Below are 24,081 nucleotides of genomic sequence, written 5' to 3'. Positions count from 1 at the left end.
TCCCTTCCCAGAGACTATTATCCCACTGTTACTATAGGCACCATCTCTCCCTACTATACCTGCTATCCACAGTCACACTCCCTTCCCAGAAACTATTATCCACTGTTACTATAGACACCATCTCTCCCTACTATACCTGCTATCCCACAGTCGCACTCCCTTCCCAGAGACTATTATCCACTGTTACTATAGGCACCATCTCTCCCTACTATACCTGCTATCCACAGTCACACTCCCTTCCCAGAAACTATTATCCACTGTTACTATAGACACCATCTCTCCCTACTATACCTGCTATCCCACAGTCACACTCCCTTCCCAGAGACAATTATCCACTGTTACTATAGACACCATCTCTCCCTACTATACCTGCTATCCCACAGTCACACTCCCTTCTTAGAGACCATTTTCCCCACTGTTACTATGGCACCATCTCTTCCTACTATACCTGCTATCCCACAGTCACACTCCCTTCCCAGAGACTATTATCCACTGTTACTATAGGCACCATCTCTCCCTACTATACCTGCTATCCCACAGTCGCACTCCCTCCCCAGAGACTATTATCCACTGTTACTATAGGCACCATCTCTCCCTACTATACCTGCTATCCCACAGTCACACTCCCTTCCCAGAGACTATTATCCACTGTTACTATAGGCACCATCTCTCCCTACTATACCTGCTATCCCACAGTCACACTCCCTTCCCAGAGACTATTATCCACTGTTACTATAGACACAATCTCTCCCTACTATACCTGTTATCCCACAGTCACACTCCCTTCCCAGAAACTATTATCCACTGTTACTATAGACACCATCTCTCCCTACTATACCTGCTATCCCACAGTCACACTCCCTTCCCAGAAACTTTTTTTATGTTGTTCCTTCTCCATTTCCTAGTAACATAACATTGGAGGATACATTTGCTGCTTTCTAGGTGACTGATTCAACTCGATGAATTAACCTATGGGGTTGCTTTAACACATGCAAAGCTTACCTTGGTCTAGTAACCAGTAGCAACCAGTCACATCCAGTTCTTTAGCTCCCTGGAGGCAAACATTTGTTAATGAACACAAAGTGACTATTGCAAGGCAGCTAAAGCAGTGGTTGAGATGCGCAGAAGTTGAACCTTTAGAGATTGATATTAAAGCCACAATGAGACTGGAGGAAATTAAGCATCAACGCAGGGATTGATGCATAAGAGTTTGATGCAATCTGGCTCTGGGACAGAATAGTGTGTTACATTATTAAAGCTTGTGTTTAACGGTAAATAGGATTATAAGAGTGGAATGATGGTTTGCTTTAAGTAGAAAATGCGATGTGGCATAACAAGCTACGGGTACATGCAACAATTAGTTTAATGCGTTTAGCAGGCCATTAAGGAGGTGTAAGCCTGTACAGTCCAATCTGTCTTTGTTTCTGGGTACAGCCATGAACGATGGGATCAGCTAAACATTACGGATCACAAATAATGGGCAGACTAATGAGCTGTGGTTAGAAGCCATGATTGGCCGGGGGGGTCCGGCTATTATTTAGGCTTTTGTCTTTCCTCATTTCGAAGGCTCATTTGAGAGGCTCCTGAGTGTGCACAGAGCCCACGTGCAACCAATATATTATGGGGGAAACGCTAGCAGATGGGCTAAGGATCATTAGCCAGGTTGGATACCAGGAATTAGGCTCAAGAATGAAATTTCTGCTGGAGTTCTAAAGGGTATTTAGCAGTGGGCTGCACAGGAGGGGCTTCAATGATCTTCTGCTAATATTTGAGATGTAAACCCCTTGCTGATATGCTCATTTATGTAGAACAGAAGTGAATACAGACCTGACAAATGGCAAGAAAAGAAGAGTTTGATGCCTCCCTGCCATCCTTTATTTCCCGTTATTTCTTGCTTTCTCTATGTCTGTCTCTTTGTTCTCTCCTGTCCCCCTGCCATCCTCTTTCTCTCTCTAGTGCTTTTTTCCTTCTCTCTCTCCTGTCCTTCTTACTTTCTTTTTTTCTTCCATCGTTGTCTTTCTTTCTCTCCTTCCTCACAACCATTCCCTCACTGTTCACTCTCTCTCTTCACGCTATTCTTTCTATTTCCCTTGTGCTGCATTTCTCATTTATCCATTCAATTGCCATCTTCTCTCTTCTATTACTCCTATGCTTTCTATGTCTTCCTTCTAAGCCACCTCTATTTTATTTTTGTCTTTCTCTTCTGCTCCTCTCACTCCTTTTCTGCTCCACTGCCACCTTATTTGTCTGTCTGTTTTACTGTCATTCTACCTGTTTTCTGTCCTCTCCACTTAGTCCTCTTTTCTTTCTGCTCCACTGCCTTCCTATTTCTCATCCTTCTGCTCCACTGACACTCTACCTCTTTTCTGTCTACTCCACTGCCTTCTTGTTTTTCTTCATGGTGCTTTATTGTCAGCCTTCAGTTATATTATCTTTTCTGTCTGCTCCACTGCCATCCCATCTCTCTCCTGTCTCCTCCACTGCCTGTTTTTGCTCCCCTTTGTGTCTGGGCCATTCTATCTTATTTCTCTGTGTCCACTGCCATCCTTTCTCTTTTTCTCCTGCAGGACCTCTTTTTCCTTCAGTATCATCCTTCCATTCATTTTTCTTTATGTTTTTTCTCCCTTGAAGGTAGAGGGCTTTTACCGCTATATTGAGTGGTGGCGTAGAACTAACATGAGACAATTTGGCAGATACTTAATAAATGTATGTCTATACAGACGGGTTAGGGGACGTGATGCCCTAAAACTAATATGAGCCAGTGGTAGACTAGTGTGTGTCTGTGGGCAGAAGGGTGCAGATCTGGCCTTGGGCTGTAGAAAATAAAGAAAGTCAGATCTTCAGGCATGATGGTGATGGTGAAATAGGTTGGAGTTTCTTGAATACAAGTTACGTTAAAGTAACCATTGGGCTACATAGTGCCTTTAGCTGCTGCATTTACATAATGATATAAGTAAAGAAAAAAGAGGTTACCACCACCCCCATTTCAGCAACTGATGGAATGTGAATAAGGTGTAGGGGTGTCACAATGTACCCAGTGCTAGCTGGGGGGGGGGGCAGTGAGAAATGTGACTGCAAATGCATACGTTCCATTATTACTTTACAATGTATGCATTAGGAATGCCAAACTTGCTGCTGAGACCTGAGCTACACTAGTTGTAGATGGGACAACCCTAATATTGTAGGTTTAAATGATAAAGTACATATATTATGTCATGTTCATGAGCGTGGACCATCGCTGGTGATTTTGGGTGCCATTTTGAGTATGGGAAAACCCTTTAGATGTAGTGTAACCCTAAAACCAGCCCTCCTGGTCTCCCCCAATCTCATGGAGATCATTTGTGCTCTGTGCACAACTCATGTGATATTGTTCACAATGAAGGCTAGTCTGGAGCAACACCTTGATAAAGAATATTATTTACCATCGGAAAAGAGAGAAATATCAAATCTGTTGGCAAACGCCACTTGATTTTTGAAAGGGAATATGGTTCTGTGTCTGGAGCAGAGAGCCCTGTTGGTTCATTTTGTGTCTCCTGCTGTCTCTGTGTGACTTCCCAGTGCCCTCGCACGTTGCCGGAACCAGCTCCCGTGTTAATAAGTTTTATTTAACTGACTCTGCAGAACACTGTGCCGAGCTGTTGCCTCGTTAGCACTTCCTCGCCCTTTTCTCTTAAATAAATATTATTTAAAAATATTTATTAAAGAATTTCATTCATTCATGTTTCAGCTGTGCGTTCTTGGTATGTTTTGTGCCGCTTTCCTGGCTGCAAGTTCTTTAGGGCTCTATGCATATATAATGATAGTCATACAGGTATGGGATCCGTTATCTGGAAACCCATTATCCAGAATGCTCTGAATTACGGAAAGGCTGTCTCCCATAGACTCCCATTTTATCCAAATAATCCACATTTTTAAAAATGATTTCCTTTTTCTCAGTAATAATAAAACAAAAGCTTGTACTTGATCCCAACTAAGACAAAATTAATCCTTATTGGATATTCTGGATAATAGGTCCTATACCTGTAGTAAAAAGGGCATGTTCTAGCATTCTCATATGGAAAAGGAAATGTTTCCAAAGCGTCATAAATAAGATCAGCAGATGTTACAGCTTTTGGGAAAGAGCAATTTTGCCTCAGTCTGCTGTGGAGCCGGGCAGGTTCTGGGGCAGTGAAGCACCCAATTCACCCACCATGGAGATATTTTCTAGTTTTAAATCCATCTTTTGCCAAAATAATCCATGACCATTATAACTTGTATTTATTGTTGAAACTATTCTATAGAGTTTTGCTATCAACTGGAGGATGATGGAGGCCAGTTGGTTCTGGGGCAGGCAAGTAGCTAGTTCCCCCCCACTGAGAAATTTACTGGTTTTAAATCCATATTTTGGCAAATGAATATCCATAACCATTATAAAGTGTATGAATTGTTGATATTTGGTTGATAAAACTATTCTGTACAGAATACTGGAGGGTACATGGAGGTCACCTTCTGCTGATGACGGTAGATATTGCCAGGGGTTCTTCTTAATGCTTATTTGTTTTTGAAAATCTTTATTGGCTCTCTTCTCAATACTTCACATTGCTCTCAGTAGCAGGTGACCCTCCGCGACCGTTAGCCCTACTAAGAACAGTAGGTCCCAGGGGCCATGAGTTGAGTTGAGAAACACACCTCAGGCGGCAACAGCCCGTGATTACCAAGGGCGGCAAAAAGCCACTCCTTCCCGCTCAGAAAGTTAAACGCCGGGTGTGAGGTGGGGCGGCATCTGAAAAGGTTGCCTCAGGTGGCGAAAAGCCCAGAAATGCCCCTGCACCCTCCAAGCCCACCTTGGAGGCCTGACCTACGGTGAAGGCCTTCTTTAGATAATAACAAGATTACAAATATGGAAGAACATTGTCAGTCAGTCAGCCATTGTTCCAATAACATTTAGGACTGCAAATATGTTTTCACTGCAGAATTCACCTTAAATGATCTCCAAGCTGGGCTTTCTGGTTTATTTTGAAAATTAAATATATATTCTTACCCTAATCACCATTCAGGCTGAGCCCCTTGCCACCAGGGTCAGACTGGCCTGCTAGGATACTAGTGGATCTTCCAGTGGGCCCCATGAGTCCTTTCTTTTTCACATCAAAACTGTAATATTTAGCCCTATCTACAGACAGTAGTCATGACAGTGGGCCTTGGATTTTAGGTTCTCTGGTGGGTCCTAGGTAGCTCAGCCAACTTTGGAAGCCATTGTTATCAAGCCCAACAGTTTGGGAACCAATACCTGATTAAAATCCCAAGTATTTAGATATTTGTCTAATGTGCATGTGATGAAGCTGATGATGATGAATTGTCTATCAATTTAGTGAATTGCAACATTTTTGTATTGACTGTAGTTTCTCCTTTTCCATAAATGCTTAAAAATGAACATATTTCTTTTTTTCTTTCTGGAATTGCAGAATGATCACCATGCCTCCAGGAACGCTGCTTCTTGCCGCCTTGTGTCTCCTTGGGACACCAATCTCTGGGACCATCCCGTACGTTGCTTTTGTACAGAACAACACAATATTCAACCACCTCACCCTGGATGCCAACACAGGCACCTTGTACATCGGGGCTACAAACTCCCTTTACCAGCTGACTGAGGATTTATCTGTGGAAATGTTGGTCAGGACTGGGCCAGTTTGGGACAGTAAGGAATGTTTACCCCCTGTGTCCACTGACTGCCCCCAAGCACAGAACACAAACAATCATAACAAACTCCTGCTGGTGGTCCCCAGCAAAAAGGAACTTATAGTCTGTGGCAGTGTCTACCAAGGAATCTGTGAGTCAAGGCGCTTGGGATCTGTCCAAATGGTGCTCTTCAGACCAGAGAGACCAGTAGACACACAATACGTTGCTGCAAATGACCCCAATGTTACTACGGTTGGCCTGGTTGCACTTTCTAAAGATGGATCCCCTCTTTTGTTTGTGGGACGGGGCTACACAAGTAAGGGAGCAGGTGGCATCCCTCCAATTACCACCCGGAACTTGGAGGTGGGCGGTGCAAGTGAAATGGAGTCCCACTCAGTCTTTTCATACGAAGATACAGCCAAATTGGCGGTAGTAGGTCGGCTCTCGGAGTACAACCACCATTTCATTAAGGCCTTCACCCACAGGTCCAATGTTTACTTCCTGTTCTATCGCAGGGATCTTAAATCACAGTCCAGAGAATACAAAACCTACATTTCTCGCATATGCCCAGACGACTCCCACTATTATTCCTACGTGGAACTGCCTCTGAGTTGCCGGACTAAGGAGAAAAGTTACAATCTTCTTCAGGCGGCCTATGTCACTCAGCCTGGGGAAAGGTTGGCCAAGAGTGTGTTGGACACCGAAGGGGATGTCTTGTTTGCAGCATTCTCCCAGTGGCAGGCCGCATCCGGAAAGGTGGGCGAGGAGTCTGGCTTGTGCCTATACTCTATGGATCTTATAGATCGTTTAATTAATCAGACAAGGGACACCTGCTACACCAAGGATGGCAAAGCTGAGGACGGGCGAGAGGTGGCGTACATTGAATACGACGTGAAATCTAACTGTGTCCAGTTGCCGTCTGTAAGTAAAGGACTTTCCCTGTAATTATGAGAATAACCGTTTTTACATAGTAACAATGCAAAAAGTTAGTGCATTCACAAGCTGCCCATGCAGAAAGAGATCCACCTGTTCGACCAAACAAGTAGATCTTTGCTTGATTTGTCCGTCCCATCATTTTGCTCCCAATAATTGGATAACATGAAAAAATATTACTACCTTACACCGGCTCTTAGTCATAGGTGTCTCTATTAACAGCATGTTCAATTCGGAATTTAAACCATGTTGCTTCCTCCGATTTTATTTTAAAACCAATCAAAATACAGAGGGATTTATTTGATTAATATGTAATTTTAAACTTGGGATACATGACATGATTAGATACAAAGGCCCCACAGAGGCGGTTTTGAATGTATATTGTGATCATATAGGGTTAATTCCCTCTGTATTTTGATTGGTTTTAAAATAAAATGGGAGGGAGCAACATGGTTTAAATTCCGAATTGTACATGCTGTTAATAGAGACACCTATGACTAAGAGCCGGTGGGTACGAAACGCGTAAGGTGGACCGTGTGGGGTCAGTATGTATCAAAACTTTTTATGCAACTTTAAATAAAATTATATTTTTTTACCAATGAAAAAGCCTGGGGACACATATCTTTGGATATAACTGTGTTTATGCTGATTGCCTGTGAACTGGGGCAAGTCCCTTTGGCTTGGGATACATAGAAATCAGGCGTGGACTCCCAACTAAATATTTGAAAAATATTACATTTGCCTACATCTTGTAACCCCATAGCAGCCAGTCTGATGTTTATGGTTGACCAGTAAACGCTATAGGTAATTAGACAAGTAGCAAACTTAAGACCATGTATTACGTTACCCTCTATGGTCTGGTGAATATGGATATATGTCCTTATGTGCCATTTGCCTTTAAAGTAACATAGTTGGAAAAACTGAGAAATGACCTGCCATTGTGTTCCAGAGGAAGGCAACCTTTTTCCATGGAATGCACTCATATGTTTTTGTGGGTGACCCAAGGGTGCACCCCATATTCAGATGAAGTATTTCCCAGATGACTACATTTCTGTTTTTCTCCCTTGAACCAAACTTGTGTGTGATTAAAATTTTATTAGCTTGTGCCGGCCTCATCTTTGTGAAAGGATTGTGTAATGTGCATCAATATTTAATTGTACTTTTGGCACGTCTCAGAACTTAACATACTTCATATCCATTTACTGTTTTTTATATGGTTGAGTGGGATTAGTTTTTCTAGTAACAGAATAATCGTGATTTGTGAGATCGGTGTCCGTATTTATCCAAGTATTGGACCCATTTTCTGATGTTCATGGATTGGATTAATGTGGATTTCTAATGCAGAGTAGTCTGCGGAACCCCTAGGCGGCTTGGGGACGAGGAGACCTTATTTGGTGGGTTGGGCCAAATCTGTTTTCTTGCATGGCCAGTAGTCGGGGCATATATAAACCAATCAGCCCAACTGGCAAGTGGCCAATTCCTGATCAGATATTAAATATGGAGGGCCCATGCACAGGCCTGTAGATAAGACACTGTAACATAATTTTTTATTCTGGGGCATCAAAGTTCATGTGAATTTATGGTCATTATCAGTAGCTAGAGGAGCCCAACTGTTAACTCTGTATCCAAAACCCACCTAAATCTTATTGGCTTCCAGGATACTCTCGATGCCTATCCATGCGGCTCAGATCATACACCCAGCCCAATGGCAAGCAAGGACCCCCTGGAAGCCACTCCTGTGTTCGAGAGCGACACCACTCGTTTCACCGCCATTGCCGTGCATGTGGAGGGGGAGCACACTATCGCTTTCATTGGAGACAGCAAAGGACGCCTTAACAAGGTGGGTAAGCCGGGGTAGGGGACACCTGGAGTCACAGGAACTGTATGATGTCAGCACAGGACTGAGTGATGTCAGCAATGGTGCGAGTAGACGGCTATTGTGGGTGGGATGCTGCAGGGCCACATGTTGCACATGATTTATGTACAAAATATCAAGTAAGGGGGCCTATAATGCTCAGTCTAGAGCCCGGTTGGGGCTGTATGTGCCTTCTGTTATGGATGTGTACTCCAGTCCAATTGGGAAGCAGGAAGATGCGGGCAGTGCCCAGTAACCATGCACTTATTGTACAATCTGGTCTAGGCCTCTGTAACCGCAGGCATCTGATTGGTAGCGAAGCAAATTCCTGGTGCTTATTCGCCTGGACACAATGACCAAGATTAACTCTTGCCTGTTCCGTGCTGATGAGAGATTTAGTGGCCCCAGTGAGAAGTGGAATGTTACTGATTGCTGAAGGCAGAGCTGGGGGAATTAATACAATACTGTATAGGGGAAAGGACATATATGAAAATAAACATAATCCAACATAATTGTGTCAAATTAAAAAAGGTCCCAGAATCTATAAATGTGAATTTGGTCACAACATTGTGTTCTGGGGAGTAAATCGAAAGGGGTGCAAAAATGTTGGGCACAAAGCAGTGGCGTAACTAGATATTACTGGGCCCCACAGCAAATTATTTTTCAGGCCCCCAAAATTTTTAGCAGTTGACTTGTTTTACCAATATTTATTGAAACTGTAGATGAATTAGGCCCTCGTGGGGCCCCTATACCTCCTGGGCCCCCCTACAGGCGCAGGGTCTGCTTCCTCTATAGTTACGCCCCTGGCACAAAGCATAAAGGAATAACTGTACCTTTATAGTTGGTTCCCCTGCACCTCTATGCCTTGCTCCCTGTTGTCCACATTCATAGGTGCAAGAAGTGCATAGACGCAAGGAAACTTACTGTAAGTGAAACAGTATCGCACTTTGCACCTATAATAGGAAATACTGCCATTTAAGTAGGGACCCTGCATGCAAGTCTTTTTTTGGGATAAAGGGGTTATGGGTGGCTTTAGTTGCCTTAGTGGGGTGTTAGAGCACCCTCTGCTTTTAGATTTCTCGGGGGTGTAGGCAGGGAGGTAGAGGGATGGGCCAATAGACAGGCTTATCTTATAATATACTCATTCTGATTGGCTTATGTTAAAAGACCTGCGGCACTGACCCAGATGATCTGTCGCCTCCCATGTACCCTATATTATTAAATTCTAAGGGCAATGGTTTCCTCTCTTGGAGAGGATGTTCTCAACATATTAAAGCATTAGATATAAATGAAAGCCCATTCTCGAATGGATTAAACCCGGTTGGCAGCAGCATGTGGGAATTTGCCAGTGACATGATTGTCCTCACTGCTTGTGTTTGGGAAGCTCAATGGCTGCTGGGGTTTTTTTTTTAAAGGAATTCAGGCCCCTCTGTGAATAGATGGTACGGGAAAGTACAATCCCATTTATGTGCTGTTGTTCTTTATCCTTCTGCTTGGAACGAGGACTGTATATAAATCTGTATTATAGCAAGGTCGCTTCAATGTTGCAGCTTATTGGCTCTTTTTGGGTTGTTTTATGCAAGTGTCAATTTGTAGGCTGTGCCGTTGCCCCCCTACACCCCCATGCTGCTCCCTCTATACCCCAAGAGTAGAGCCTCGTTTGGACTTAAGTTTGGGTGAGATTTGTACCCTGGGTACCCCTGGAACTATAGCAGGGTGACTGTTACCACAATGTTTCTATATATCTGTAACCTTGTTATGAGCTAAAGGGGCCCAGCCTTAGGGTGAGATTTGGAGTGAGTGCTTATTTGTTGTCCAGTGTTTAGAGCAACAACTTGCAATAAATCTGGCAAAATTTAAGGCTCTAATACAGCAGACAGCAGCTCTTGGTACAATAACCATATTTTTCAGTCCATCACTAAAGCTCCCTGTTGGGGAAAACATTACATACATAAACCCATGTCTGTCTCACACACAGTCGCTAAGCCTTTCCTCTATCACCATCTGCTGGTGCAATATAAAACCAAATGTCCTGGTCAAGGGCAAATTAACCCTCAAAGAAAGCTTATATCCTTTGTTATTTCTCTAGAGATGGATTACTCAGGTACTTTAAAAGAGTTCAGAAGGGAAATGGGAAATTATTTGATTTAAAGACACTGATGTCAAGAAAAGAAGAAAAACCATTGAAGGATTCTTTAAAGTAGGGTGTTTAGGGGAAAATGTTTAACTGAGTTAAAGACCGTTTTTGGAATTTACTGGTTCTCCTTTCTGGTGAAAACGGCATTGCTGACCTGCTTTATGGCAGAAGTTCTTGACGTACACTCAGGATCTGAGATTGAGTCTAACAGCACCTATGGGAGAATCCGTTACAGCACTGCTGCCTGGAGATGCCTGTTACTGATTTCTGCAGGAGAGTGGGACAGACGCCTTATATTTTATGGCAAGATTGGGTTTAAATGACAGTCCATTAAAAATTCAATCACTGAGGATCAAGGAATATGAACGGGGAGTGAGCTGGATTTATGCTTTCTCTGTATATGTGGAATACCTTTTTAAAGGCGTATTTATCCTGCACTTTCCATTTAATAAAGGGATTGGAACCTTTTAATGAAAAGCTGTCAGATGTAGATTTGCTCTCACTGAGTTACAGGCACCCACAAGGGGATGTGATAAATTCAAGGTCAATACAACCCATTTCCATTAAGAGATAACGACACACAGAATAGGGCCCTGCCTATAGGATGGGAGTGAATGGGCTTATAAACTCGAACAACAGGTGTTAAAGTGACATCATTCTGGCGCAAGTGATGTCAGACCGTACATGTTAATCAGAAAATGACCCTGCTGAAAGAAAAAAAAAATTACATATTGTTCCTGTAATAGTTTAGCAGGTTTTTAATATAGTTGTTTAAAGGATACTGTCATGGGAAAAAAAATTCCAAAATGAATCAGTTAATAGTGCTGCTCCAGCAGAATTCTGCACTGAAATCCATTTCTCAAAAGATCAAACAGATTTTTTTATATTCAATTTTGAAATCTGACATGGGGCTAGACATATTGTCAATTTCCCAGCTGCCCCAAGTCATGTGACTTGTGCTCTGATAAACTTCAATCACTATCACCCCCTTTCCCCCCAGCAGCCAAACAAAAGAACAATGGGAAGGTAACCAGATAGCAGCTCCCTAACACAAGATAACAGCTGCCTGGTAGATCTAAGAACAACACTCAATATTAAAAACCCATGTCCCACTGAGACACATTCAGTTACATTGAGAAGGAAAAACAGCAGCCTGCCAGAAAGCATTTCTCTCCTAAAGTGCAGGCACAAGTCACAAGACCAGGGGCAGCTGGGAAATTGACAAAATGTCTAGCCCCATGTCAGATTTCAAAATTGAATATAAAAAAATCTGTTTGCTCTTTTGAGAAATGGATTTCAGTGCAGAATTCTGCTGGAGTAGCACTATTAACTGATGCGTTTTGAAAAAAACATGTTTTCCGATGACAGCGGCTGTCTGGGTCCTGTTCAACGAACAGCTAGGCAGGGGGTGAACAAGAGACTGGAAGGTAAATAGGAGGAGGCCTGAAAAGAAAGATTTTTGATTGTAACAGTAAAATTGTGGCCTCACAGAGGAATAGTTTTTTGGCTTCTGGGGTCTGTGACCCCCATTTGAAAGCTGAAAAGAGGCAGAAGAGGATGACCAATTGAAAAGTTGCCTTTATGAGCAAAATGGTGAGTTTGGTTGATGTCCTCCTTGCTGAGATTATTAATCCGGGGTTTCCGATTCGCAGGTGTATCTGGGAGGGCATCAGGACACTCAGCGGTATTCTTCTGTGGACACCCAATCAAACTCGGCCGTTTCGCCAGATCTTTTATTTGACCAGGCGGAGAAGCACCTGTATATCCTGACTCAGTCCAAGGTAAGAAATATCAGTGGGGCAGGAAGACTTAGGAATTGGGAGGTTCAAGGAGCAATATGCCTTCTAGTGTCAGTCGTTTAGTATAGCTCTAAATATTCCCTCAATCATATCTGCACAAGTTATTCTGCTTAGAGAGACTTTGTTCTCTTAATATTCCCATTTATATGTGTATCCGTGGGGGCAGCCATGATTGATCTGACGAGTTATCCTCTAATGAAACAGTGACCTCTAGTGGCCAGATCATTGGAAAATTATGCCGTTGCCAAGATTTACTTTGCTAAGACATTCATCAGAATAAATCTTCTCTCGGACACGAATTTCTTCATTTTACTCAGGAATGAAATGCAGAGAATGAAATACATACATAAATGTGCCTTTAAATCTGGTGTTATGTCCTTAGATTTTGTTTAAAGGGAAGGCACTATAATAGGGAGGATTTATCATACTGTTATTTCTCAGTACAATACGGGCGTTCGGCCTGACTATTCCTTCTCTGCACGTCTGTATCTGTGTGAGTGCAAAATCCTCAGTTGTTTTAAGTAAATAAGTACAGGTATGGGACTTGTTATCCGTAATTCACGGTACCTGGTGTTTTCTGGATATCGGATCTTTCCGTAATTTGGATCTTCATACCTTAAGTCTACTAGAAAATCATTTAATATTAAATAAACCCAATAGGCTGGTTTTGCTGCCAATAAGGATTAATTATATCTTAGTTGGGATCAAGTACAAGTTACTGTTTTATTATTACACAGAAAAAGGAAATAATATTTCAGAATTTGGATTATTTGATTTTAATGGAGTCTATGGGAGATGGCCTTTCCGTAATTTAGAGCTCTCTGGATGAGTTTCCGGTTAACAGATCCCATACTTATATCTGTGTAGTATAAAAGGCCTTGGTTGTTCTTTGCAGGTCATGAAAGTGCCACTTTCAGAATGTTCTACGTTCACTGACTGTCACTCATGTCTGTCTGCGGGGGATCCGTACTGCGGCTGGTGTGTGCTTTATGGCAAGTAAGTAGCACTCGTGCTTTATGGGGATTTTCCCATGTTGGGGGGGGAGTAGCCTAATGTATTTTAACCAGTCCCCCGAGGAGCTGTAACATAGATTCAAGCTTTGGAGCTAACCACCTTAGGGTAAGGGTTTAATTAATCCGCCTCGTACTTTCCATTTACTCCAAGGTGTAGCAGGAGCTTCGAGTGTTTACGTTCAGGGCAGAAGAACCAGTGGCTCTGGGCCTACGATCAGAACCAGCAATGTCTGACAGTCCAGTCTCTGAGTCCAGCAAATATCAGCAAAGAAGAAAAGAGAAACGTGAGTAAATTTACCCAGAGTGGGGTGTGATGGGCGCCACCAATAATCTAGCTCTCTTTAGAGCAGAGACGCACGTGGAGATTCGGGGAGATTAGTCCCTAAGAGACTTATCGCCTCTTCTTCGGCCGACTAATCTCCCCGCAATGCCTTCCCGCTGGCTAGAATCTAAATCGGCCGGCGGGATGGCACTTGGATCGCTTCGTTTTCCGAAGTCGTACGAAGTTTCCTTGTGAGGCAATTTCAGGCGACTTTGAAAAACAAATTGTTCCGAGTGCCTTCCCGCCGGCGGTTTAGATTCTAGCTGGCGGGAAGCATTGCGGGGAGATTAGTCACCCAAAGAAGAGGCGATTGGTCGCCGGGCAACTAAATCTCCCCGAATCTCCACGTGTGTCTCTGCCACTCGCTGTGGCTCTTCACACTTATTATTGGGACTTGTGCCTCTGGCTCCACCTTTTATCTTGTATTAAGTATATACATGGATAATATATAAAGTCTGTTCAACGTAAGGCTAGTAAACCTGTGTTTGAGAGCACAAGCAACACAGAAGGGTATGGGACAAGCTTATTTCACAGGATTCAGTATCTTTATCTGCACTGGGAGGGAAAGTAAATCAGAGCCAGGGCAAATGGAAATGATGCCCAAGGCAATACTTGTGGCCCAGTGCCCTGTCTACCTGCCCCCAACCAACTTTCCAACGCAAGCTGCACCCTCACCTCAGTCAACACACAAAATTGTATGGACAGTTTCACCCTCTGATCAGTTTGCCCTGTAGCAAGTCTTGTCCTTATGATATTACTAAGCCAAAAAGATTCAGTTTACTTAAACAAGTTATTTTTGCCCATATCCATTTTATGTTCTGACCTTATCATGTTCCACCAAGGCCATTCCCCCTGCTCCACCTCCGCCAGGGGTAAAAATATGGGTAATTCCAGAAACATTGGGATTGACACGGGTGCTTAAATTTAAAGTGCTGTTGTTGCACCCATTGTGGTGCCTTCTGTAACCATTCTTACCTTCCAGATACTCCCAAAGTAATACTACTATTAACCCTTGCAGCTCCCTTATGCTGAATTGCCCTGGACTAGGAGGAGCATTTCTAACCCCCGATTCTCTGTCCGGGCAGGTTTTTTTGTCTATCCCTGATTTACCAGCCCTGGAACCCGAAGAGTCTTATTCCTGCTACTTTGAAGATTTTGAGAGCCGTGCAGTTGTAAGAGACACTGGAGTCATGTGTCCGTCTCCAGATCCGAGCAAGACTCCTGTGATCAAGCCTGGGACAGGTTGGTACTGGTTCTGATGAGTTGGTGTGGCCCAGAGTGCAACCTAAGCATTGCCCCATATAGAGCAAGTACTAGAGCAAAAAATGTGCTCAAGGTTTGCTCATTTCTGTACAGAAATACCCCAAAAACACGCAGTAGAGTCCCTTAGGGCTGAGCTACAAAGCACTCTATGTTTGCACCAAGTAAATGCACAGTATTGCCTGCTGAATTCTTTGCACCAAAAAGTTTCCACCTTATGCTCATGCCATAACCCCATTAATGCAGCATTAACCCCCGGTTCTGCTTTCAGATCATGCGCAGGTGAAGCTTGTTCTGCGCTTCAGAGAGGTGACCATATCCAGCACCGAGTTCACCTTCTACGACTGCATGGCTGTGGCCCAGCTTTATAAGAATGCTCCGTGAGTACTGTGACCCCCTGCACCCTTAGGAAAAGTGGGGACATTCTTATCAGTTGTATAACATTAACCAGCGGTTGTGATTTTGCTATTGCTGGTCCTGACTACATACACAATAAAAACACTGACTGCCGAAGTCAGCTGACCTCAAAGACTCCATTTCCCACAAGGCCTTTCATGTGTCTCTTAAGACATATATATAAGCTGCCGACCGACTGAGTTGGCAACTTATTGGCCCGTGTGTGGGGCCATCCGACAAGCTTCCCCTATCGATATCTGCCCGAAAGTCGGCCAGATCTCGATTGGGCAAGTTAAAAAATCCAGTCGGATCGCGTCCGCATCTGTGTGTGTATGCTGTCCCACGATCCAAACGCACGTATCGGATGCATTATGATCCGATCATTGGGCCCTAGGGCCCACGGTCGGATCAGCCCGATATTGCCCCCTTCAATGTGGGCATATAGGGGAGAGATCCGCTCCTTTGGCCAAACGAGCGGAACTCTACATCTATGGCCTCCTTTACTGTTCTTCTTTACAGATCTCTTCATTCCTCAAAACACAGGGCATTATGGGAACTACTTTTTGGCTGGAGGACAGCCATATTGTTTCAGTGGTACATGTAGTCAGAACCAGCAGTGAAGTGAATAGCAAGGGGCAAGCATTCTGTTTTCAATGGCAATTACATTTACAGCTTTTAAAGTTGGAACAGAATTGCATTAATTCATTTGCATTAATGTTCTATTTTAGCAGTTTCTTAGATATTTACAGTTTTAGGTGCTAATGCCAGGCCTTTGGCTCTAACGGGAGTCAGCAACCCTAGGGTTAACTGAATGCTGGAAGTGTGTAGAAATGGCATGGACAGTTAGGGTCGCTGACCCTCAGAACTGTATTCAGGCCTTGTGCTGCCGGAGGCACAGGACCTCAGCCCACCCTTTCCAGCCCATGTGCACATTGCAGAAGAACCAGTTACCAACTCCACCCGCTCTGGCACAAGTATTTGTCAATGGCCTGAGGAGTTGGGCTTTTTCCGTGCGTTTTTATTTACCATATAGGCACCCAAGGGCTGCCCCCTTAAAGCTGCTTGCGGACCTAGGCACAGGCCTTCAAGTGTTTATATTGAAAATATGACAGTCTCATCATCAAATACAACTGTTACATTAAAAGCCTGGTATTAGCAGTCTGAAACTACTAATATCTTAAAAAAAAACAACAAAAAATTACATATGAGTTGTTAGAAGTCCTCTCTGGGTTAGTTTACATCAATTCATTTAGGGTCATTGTGTTCACTCTGTGTGTGTCCCTGTTTATCCAGATGCCGTGGTTGTGTGAGCAGTGACTGGGGCTGTAACTGGTGCATCCAACAGCATCACTGCACTCATAAAGCTACGTGTGAGGAGGGGACCATTATCTACAACAAGCTGGTATGAATTTCTTCCTTGCACCTGTCCATCTTATCTATCTATTTGTCTATCTATCTATCATCTGTCTTTCTTTCTGTCTAACCATCCTTCTATCTTTCTATTTATCTTTCTTGCTATCTAACTATCATCTATCTATCAGTTGTCTTCTCTCTATCTACGATCTATCTATCTATCTATCTATCTATCTATCTATCTATCTATCTATCTATCTATCTATTTATTTATCTATCTATCTATCAATCTATCTATTATCTATCTATCTATCTATCTATTATCTATCTATTTATCTATCTATCTATCTATCTATCTATTTATCTATCTATCAATCTATCTATTATCTATCTATCTATCTATCTATCTATCTATCTGAAATGTGTCTTAAAACCCCTTCTTCTTCTGACTTACTGCTTTCCAAGCCCCCCAAACACTCACTACCACATTCCATTTTCTCTTCCATTCCACCTACTTATTACACTGTGACATTGCCGCCCTGTTGTTTTGGTGTAAATTTACCTTATTTCATGACTTGAACAGACACAGATTCCATTCCTGGACCCAACCTTTCCTCCGGAAGTTCCCACTGAGTCGACCTCCACCGTTCTTTCCACTGTTATTCCGGAAACAAGTCCAAGCGAAGCCCCAATGACCACTGAAAGTACCACACCAAGTACTACTACTGTACTTACAACTATCCCAGAGACCTCACCCACAACATTCCCAACAACCACCATCCCAACTACGTTGCCTGTCACTACACCAGCTGTTAGTCCAGAAACAACTACTGTTCAACAGCCTGATCCAACCACAGGGGACTTGGATTTTGCCACAGAAGACACTGTTCCAGATATAACAATGGAACCTTCCACAGAAGAACCAACAAGCCGCCCCACAACAATCCCAACCACCACGTTTGTAGATATGGCCACAAGCCCGCCCGTCACAGATAATGAATATGTAGCTCTCACTTCTGAAGAAAGCATGCTCCAAGAGTTGATAACTACAGAAAGTTCCACTACATCTTACATGACCACAACACCAATCCCTGTTCCTCCACCAACTGTTCCTGAAACAGAAGAGGAAAATACATGGGCACCCACAATGCTCCTTCCTACTCAAGAAGAACTGACTTTTGCTGTCCAGTCCACAACAACCCTTAACCAGGCATCCAGTGTCTCCTCCTTGCCTGGATATCATGCTGAATTTGACAGTGAAATACCTTATTCTGAAGAACCACCTACAGTTCCCACTGAGGATAACACAGAGGAAAACTTGGACCAAACAGAGGCAGATGATTGGGCAGACTCAGCCAGTATGGACAATGACACTTCATCCTTTTCAGCTTCCACTATCCTTTCTGGCGACGGGGAGAGTGATGGAGTCTCACCAAGTTTCCCTGGCATCCTTCAGCCTGATCTGGATTATCAATTTGATTCTCCAGGACTAATTGAAATGGTAAGTTCTGTAAGACACTTGATCTGGTACCAGGCATCCATATAATTTGATTGTTTCATTTATGGTCTGTCTTCGTTTGCCATAGTCTTTTGGTGACCATGTTTCACCCTCTACTGAGGTGGGAATCAAACCCAGGATTCAGCCCCTGCCCAACCTATATCCCACCCCATTCAAGCTGCTCTGTCATTTGTCAGCAGTTTGCGCCCCATGGTGGGCCCAACCGTTCACTTAGTGGCTGGTCTGAGCGTCTTTAGTAATGTACTGGGTGTAGGAATATTGATATTTAGGGCACCCAACATTCCTTAGCCAGGGAATGGAGAGGCACGATGAGCAGGCCTGGCACAAAGCTCATTTATATAAACACATTGGGCAAATTTGCACTTGAGCAGTAACCTAAGGCAATCAAATGTTTGCTTTCATTGTTCAATCATGGATTGGATGCTGTGGGTTACTTCCCATTGACAAATATGCCCAGTGTTTATAAATTAACCCAACTGGTGATGCTGTGCGGTCACACAACAACCTGCCAGGAGCCTGCCAACTAACAGGGGCTCTTGCCCTCTGATACCATTTATTTGGGCACCTAATTGCAGCCCGTAGGTACCTGCTGGAATAGTAACAGATGAGGTTTCTCAGCTTCAGCCGAAGGCTATTGCACAGTAATGACTTAGAGTGAGAGATTCAGCGGAATAATGAGACAGCTCACCGTGCACCTCACCCCCTTCCCCAGGAGCTGTAGGGGATTTTCTGTTGGGTACGTGTGAGAGAGTGAAGAGTTCAGACTTCTCCTGCCCCCAAACTGACAATCCAAGGTTCTGCCATGCGGGAAACGTCAAATTTCTCAGCCTCTTGAGAAGATGAAAGGCTTTATTTGGCCAGAGCTTGGCAGCGCCAAGGTCCAACTCTCCTCTGATCCGCTGCCAAGTTCTGACGTTCCCTGAATTTATAAACACTCACGCGGTGGATCTGGGGTTATAAGACAAGTTCTAGGCCTTTCTGTAAACCTGAAAGTGTGTCTTTTCCACCACAACAGATACTGTTAGTGTGCAATAATGGGATTAAAGGAGTGGTTCCCCTTTCAGTTAACTTTAAGGGTCAGGGCATGCGCTCAGATTCGGAAGATTAGTCGCCCAGCGACAAATCTCCTTTTCTTCAGGGCGACTAATCTCCCCGAACTGCCTCCCGCCGGCTAGTTGCCTCATGAGGGCGACTTCGGAAAATGAAGTGCTCCGAGTGCCATCTTCTAGCCGACGGGAGGCAGTTCGGGGAGATTAGTCGCCCCAAAGAAAAGGAGATTTGTCGCCGGGCGACTAATCTCCCCGAATATGAGCGTGTGCCCTGACCCTTATTATGTTAGAAAATGGCTAATTCTAAGCAACTTTTTAATTGGTCTTCATTTTTTTGCCTTCTTCTTCTGACCCTTTTTAGCTTTCAAATGGGGGTAAAAAAACGAATGATGAGTAAGGTTACAGTTGTATTGTTATTTATTGTTATTGCTACTGTTTATTACTATTCAGGTATTCATTTGCCGGTCTCTCATCCAAATCAGTGCATGGTTGCTGGGGTAATTTGGACCGTAGCAACCAGATGTCTGAAATTGCAAACTGGAGAACTGCTGAATAAAAAGCTAAATAACTAAAAAAAACTACAAATAATAAGAAATGAGAACCAATTGCAAATTGTCTCAGAATATCACTCTCTACTTAATACTAAAAGTTAAGTTAAAGGCGAACAACCGACTTTAAATGAGGGCAGTGAGTGTTCTTGTCTTCCTATAAATATTATTTCCCACAGTCCAAAATTTATTGAATACTCTCCCTATGTTGATTGCATAGCACATTAGTGTATTTTGCTACTCACAGTAGTTCCCATTTTGAATATTATATTGCTTCTGGTGTGATAGCAACTTGTAATTTAGAGGTCATTTTGCAGTTAAAAAACTGTGTCACTCACAATGGCAGCTCCCTCTCTGCAGGCAATTGGGGGAGGCCGGGCATTAGATTTGCAGGGGAAGTAGGAAAGAGCTTCTACTGAAAGAACCAGTGTTTTTAATTGATAATAAAAGTAAGTACAATGCCCTCTTTCCGGCTTGGCAGGACGTTTACAAAGAGTCGTTAACATATTGGAGGCATTGCAGGGAAGCCAGCTGGCACATAGCGGGCACAATTATGAGCAGAGGATCATTATTGGAGATCTTTTTGGCTTTCCCGTTTTAGTGCAGTGAAACCCGCCTAATGATATTAGCACCAGCTGGTGGGAATCGGGAGAGGCTGTGACAAGAAACGTCCTTTTGTTTTCAAGGGCAATGACACTGATATCTCCGACATGCAGAGCAGATTGTATGTGCAGCGTCTGTGGACGGTAATGGGTTAACGGGGTTGTTCATTTTTAAATTAACTATTAGTATGATATAGAGAGTGATATTCTGAGACAATTGCAATTGGCTTTCATTTTTTATTATTTGTGTTTTTTGCGGTTATTTCGCTTTTTATTCAGCAGCTCTCCAGTTTGCAATTTCAGCAATCTGGTTGCTAGGTCTCAAATTGTCCTAGCAACCATGCATTGATTTGAATAAGAGACTGCAATATGAATAGGAAGATGCGCAATAAAAACTGGCAATAACAATACAGGTATCGGACCTGTTATCCAGAATGCTCGGGACCTGGGGTTTTCCAGATAATGGATCATTCTGTAATTTGGATCTTCATACCTTAAGTGTAATAGAAAATCATATAAACATTAAATAAACCTAATAGACTGGTTTTGCTTCCAATAAGGATTAATTATATCTTAGTTGGGATCAAGTACAAGTTACTGTTTTATTACTACAGAGAAAAAGGAAATCATTTTTAAAAATGTGGATTATTTGGATAAAATGGAGTCTATGGGAGACAGTCTTCCTGTAATTCGTAGCTTTCTGGATAACGGGTTTCAGGATAACGGATACCCTACCAGTACATTTGTAGCCTTACAGAGTGTTTGTATTTAAATGAAACCTGTAACGAGTCAGAAAAAGAAGGCAAATTAAAAAACTTAAAAAAAAAAAAAAAAAATGAAGGGCAATCGAAAAGTTATTTAGAATTAGTCATTCTATAACATACTAAAAGTGAACCACCCTTTTCACCTTGAAACATACATAACATGTTCAATTTATACTATTGCTGTTTGGTACCAATCATTAAATGTTACTGGTTCTGAGCCATAAAACTTTAAATTCCAAAATCTCCTGCGCCTCCCAGTCTGTAAACTGCCATTAAAGTGTTGTAGTCCGGCCCACTCTTTGAGTCGGTGACTTTATTTTCATGTGGCTCATCAAACTATAATTTCCAGCATCTGAAGATTGTCCGTGTTTGGAGTTGTAGTTCCTGGAGGGCTGGCAGCACTCAGCAAATGCTCTAAAACATCTCGTAGTTTTGTTGTTTTCCATTCAGTCCCTGATCACTTCTGTCTGGCAGGATGAAGAAGAGCTCGTATGGGGCCCGGAGGCCTGTCCGTGCGTCGAAAGCATCCAGAGCGCCTCCCTGCTGCCTGTCAATGTGGAAAGGAAAATCACATTAGTTGGAAAGAACTTCCATCACTACCAGGTATACCTTGTGCTAAGAAATAGTCTGCAGCAAATCTTTGGGGTGTAGTGGCCCTTTAAAGGGATGCTGTCATGGGAAAACCTGTTTTTTTCAAAATGAATCAGTTAATATTGCTGCTCCAGCAGAATTCTGAACGGAAATCCATTTCTCAAAAGAGCAAACAGATTCTTTTATATTTAATTTTGAAATCTGACATGGGGTTAGACATATTGTCAGTTTCCCAGCTGCCCCAGTCATGTGACTTGTGCTCTGATAAACTTTAGTCACTCTTTACTGCTGTACTGCAAATATGATATCACTCCTCCCTTTCCCCCCAGCAGCCTAACAACAGAACAATGGTAAGGTAATCAGATAGCAGCTCCCTAACACAAGATAACAGCTGCCTGGTAAAGCTAATAACAGCACTCAATAGTAAAATCCAGGTCCCTCTGAGACACATTACATTGAGTAGGAGGAACAACAGCCTGCCAAAAAGTAGTTCTGGCTCTTTCTGAAAGCACATGACCAGGCAAAATTACCTGTGATGGCGCCTTCACACCTATATTACAACTAAAAAAAATTAGGGATGCACCAAATACACTATTTTGGATTCAGCCGAACCACCGAATCCTTTCGCAAAAGATTCGGCCAAATACCGAGCCAAATCCTAATTTGCATATGCAAATTAGGGGTGGGAAGGAGAAAACTATTTTTTACTTCCTTGTTTTTTGACAAAAAGTCACGTGATTTCCCTCCCTGCCTATAATTTGCATATGCAAATTCGGTTCGGCCAGGAGGATTCGGCCAAATCCGAATCCTGCTGAAAAAAGCTGAATCCAGGATTTGGTGCATCCCTAAAAAAAATACACTTGCTGGTTCAGGAATGATATTTTACATGGTAGAGTGAGTTATTTGCATAATTTTTTGTATAAAAAATACATCATAAAAATCATGACAGAATCCCTTTAAGTTCTGTTGTTCAGTACAAAGCCCAATGGGACTTATAATGTGACTAATGTCTCCTTCTGCAGGACCAACAGATGGACTATGAGTGTGTTCTGCTGCTGGAGGGTAGGACCATGGTCACTGACGCTGTGTTGGAACTGGACCCAGAGGAGCAATCCAAGTATTATATTACATGCCAGCTGCACCAGGTAACAAATACACAGAACCCTCACCCACCGCCTCTCCTGCTCTATTCCCTTTCACCATCATCCTCCTCTCCCATCATTCCTCATTCACTCCTACAAACTCAGGTGATCTCAGGTGAGATCAAGACCTGATGATTTCCTTCTACGCAGGCATTTAGAGGTTGAAGGACAAGTAACACCAAAGGGTTTTTATACATTTAAATATAATGCACTTTTACCCTACAGTGGTGTGTGCACTTCAAAGGCTCTAATATTGGACAATGGCACACTGAGAAAATTGGGGAGATTTGGAGACTTCTAGTAGCTCAAAATGCCTTAAACTACCACCTCTACCGCATAGTCAATCAACTGTGAGGGCCTGTGCAAGCGACTGTCACTTTGAATCCAGACTGCCACATTCCTGGACAAGGACTTGCACAAGCGTTTATAGGTGATTGTTATCAAGGCAAATACGGGTAATTTGGGTCATTTTGGACCCATTACTTAAGCTGCTGAAAGTTATGGGCGCCACCATTCCCCAAATCTCCCCATGTCCCATTAACCATAAGGAAACATTTTAATCACTTATTGTTAATAATGGGGTGGTTCACCTTTACGTTAACTTTTCATTTGTTATAGAATGGTTAATTCTAAGCAACTTTTCAATTGGCCATTATTATGTATTCTTTTATAGTTTTTGAATTATTTGCATTTTTCTTCTGACCCATTCCAGCTTTCAAAAGGGGGTCACTGACCCCATCTAAAAACAAATGCTCTGTAAGGCTACAAATGTATTGTTATTGCTGCTTTTTATTACTCATCTTTCTGTTCAGGCCTCTCCTATTCATATTCCAGTCTCTTATTCAAATGAATGCATGGTTGCTAGGGAAATGTGAACCCTAGCAACCAGATTGCTGACATTGCAATTGCATTGCAATAACTCAAAAACCACAAATAAAAAATGCAAATAATCTCAGAATAGCCCTCTCTACATCATACATAAAGTTAATTTAAATGAGGGCAGTGAGCATTCTTGTCTTCTTTTAAATACTATTGCCCACAATCCAAAGTCATACTAAAAGTTAACTCAAAGGTGAACAACCCCTTTAAGGGGTGAGTTTGCCTTTATCCTGTGCCCAGACCAGCCAGGCAGTGGGTAGTGCT

At 42.8% G+C, this 24,081-nt stretch overlaps 1 protein-coding gene across 2 annotated transcripts in view; it reads left to right on the top strand.

Annotated features, from left to right (window-relative positions):
• The window catches only part of plxnb1.S (plexin B1 S homeolog), a 118,670-nt gene that overhangs the window by 73,455 nt on the left and 21,134 nt on the right, over window positions 1–24,081 (top strand). For both annotated transcript variants that reach the window (XM_018261455.2, XM_041561765.1), the window contains 11 exons: window positions 5,442–6,576; window positions 8,246–8,428; window positions 12,233–12,361; window positions 13,275–13,375; window positions 13,544–13,676; window positions 14,800–14,956; window positions 15,246–15,354; window positions 16,664–16,772; window positions 17,307–18,224; window positions 21,680–21,808; window positions 22,819–22,941. In XM_018261455.2, the coding sequence (XP_018116944.1) occupies window positions 5,443–6,576; window positions 8,246–8,428; window positions 12,233–12,361; window positions 13,275–13,375; window positions 13,544–13,676; window positions 14,800–14,956; window positions 15,246–15,354; window positions 16,664–16,772; window positions 17,307–18,224; window positions 21,680–21,808; window positions 22,819–22,941 (3,225 nt within the window). In that variant the 5' untranslated portion in view covers window position 5,442. The remainder of the gene's footprint in view (window positions 1–5,441; window positions 6,577–8,245; window positions 8,429–12,232; window positions 12,362–13,274; window positions 13,376–13,543; window positions 13,677–14,799; window positions 14,957–15,245; window positions 15,355–16,663; window positions 16,773–17,306; window positions 18,225–21,679; window positions 21,809–22,818; window positions 22,942–24,081) is intronic.

The sequence above is a fragment of the Xenopus laevis genome, chromosome 4S, assembly GCF_017654675.1.
Source record: "Xenopus laevis strain J_2021 chromosome 4S, Xenopus_laevis_v10.1, whole genome shotgun sequence".
Lineage (NCBI taxonomy): Eukaryota > Metazoa > Chordata > Amphibia > Anura > Pipidae > Xenopus > Xenopus laevis.
This window is presented reverse-complemented; position numbering and strand designations above follow the sequence as displayed.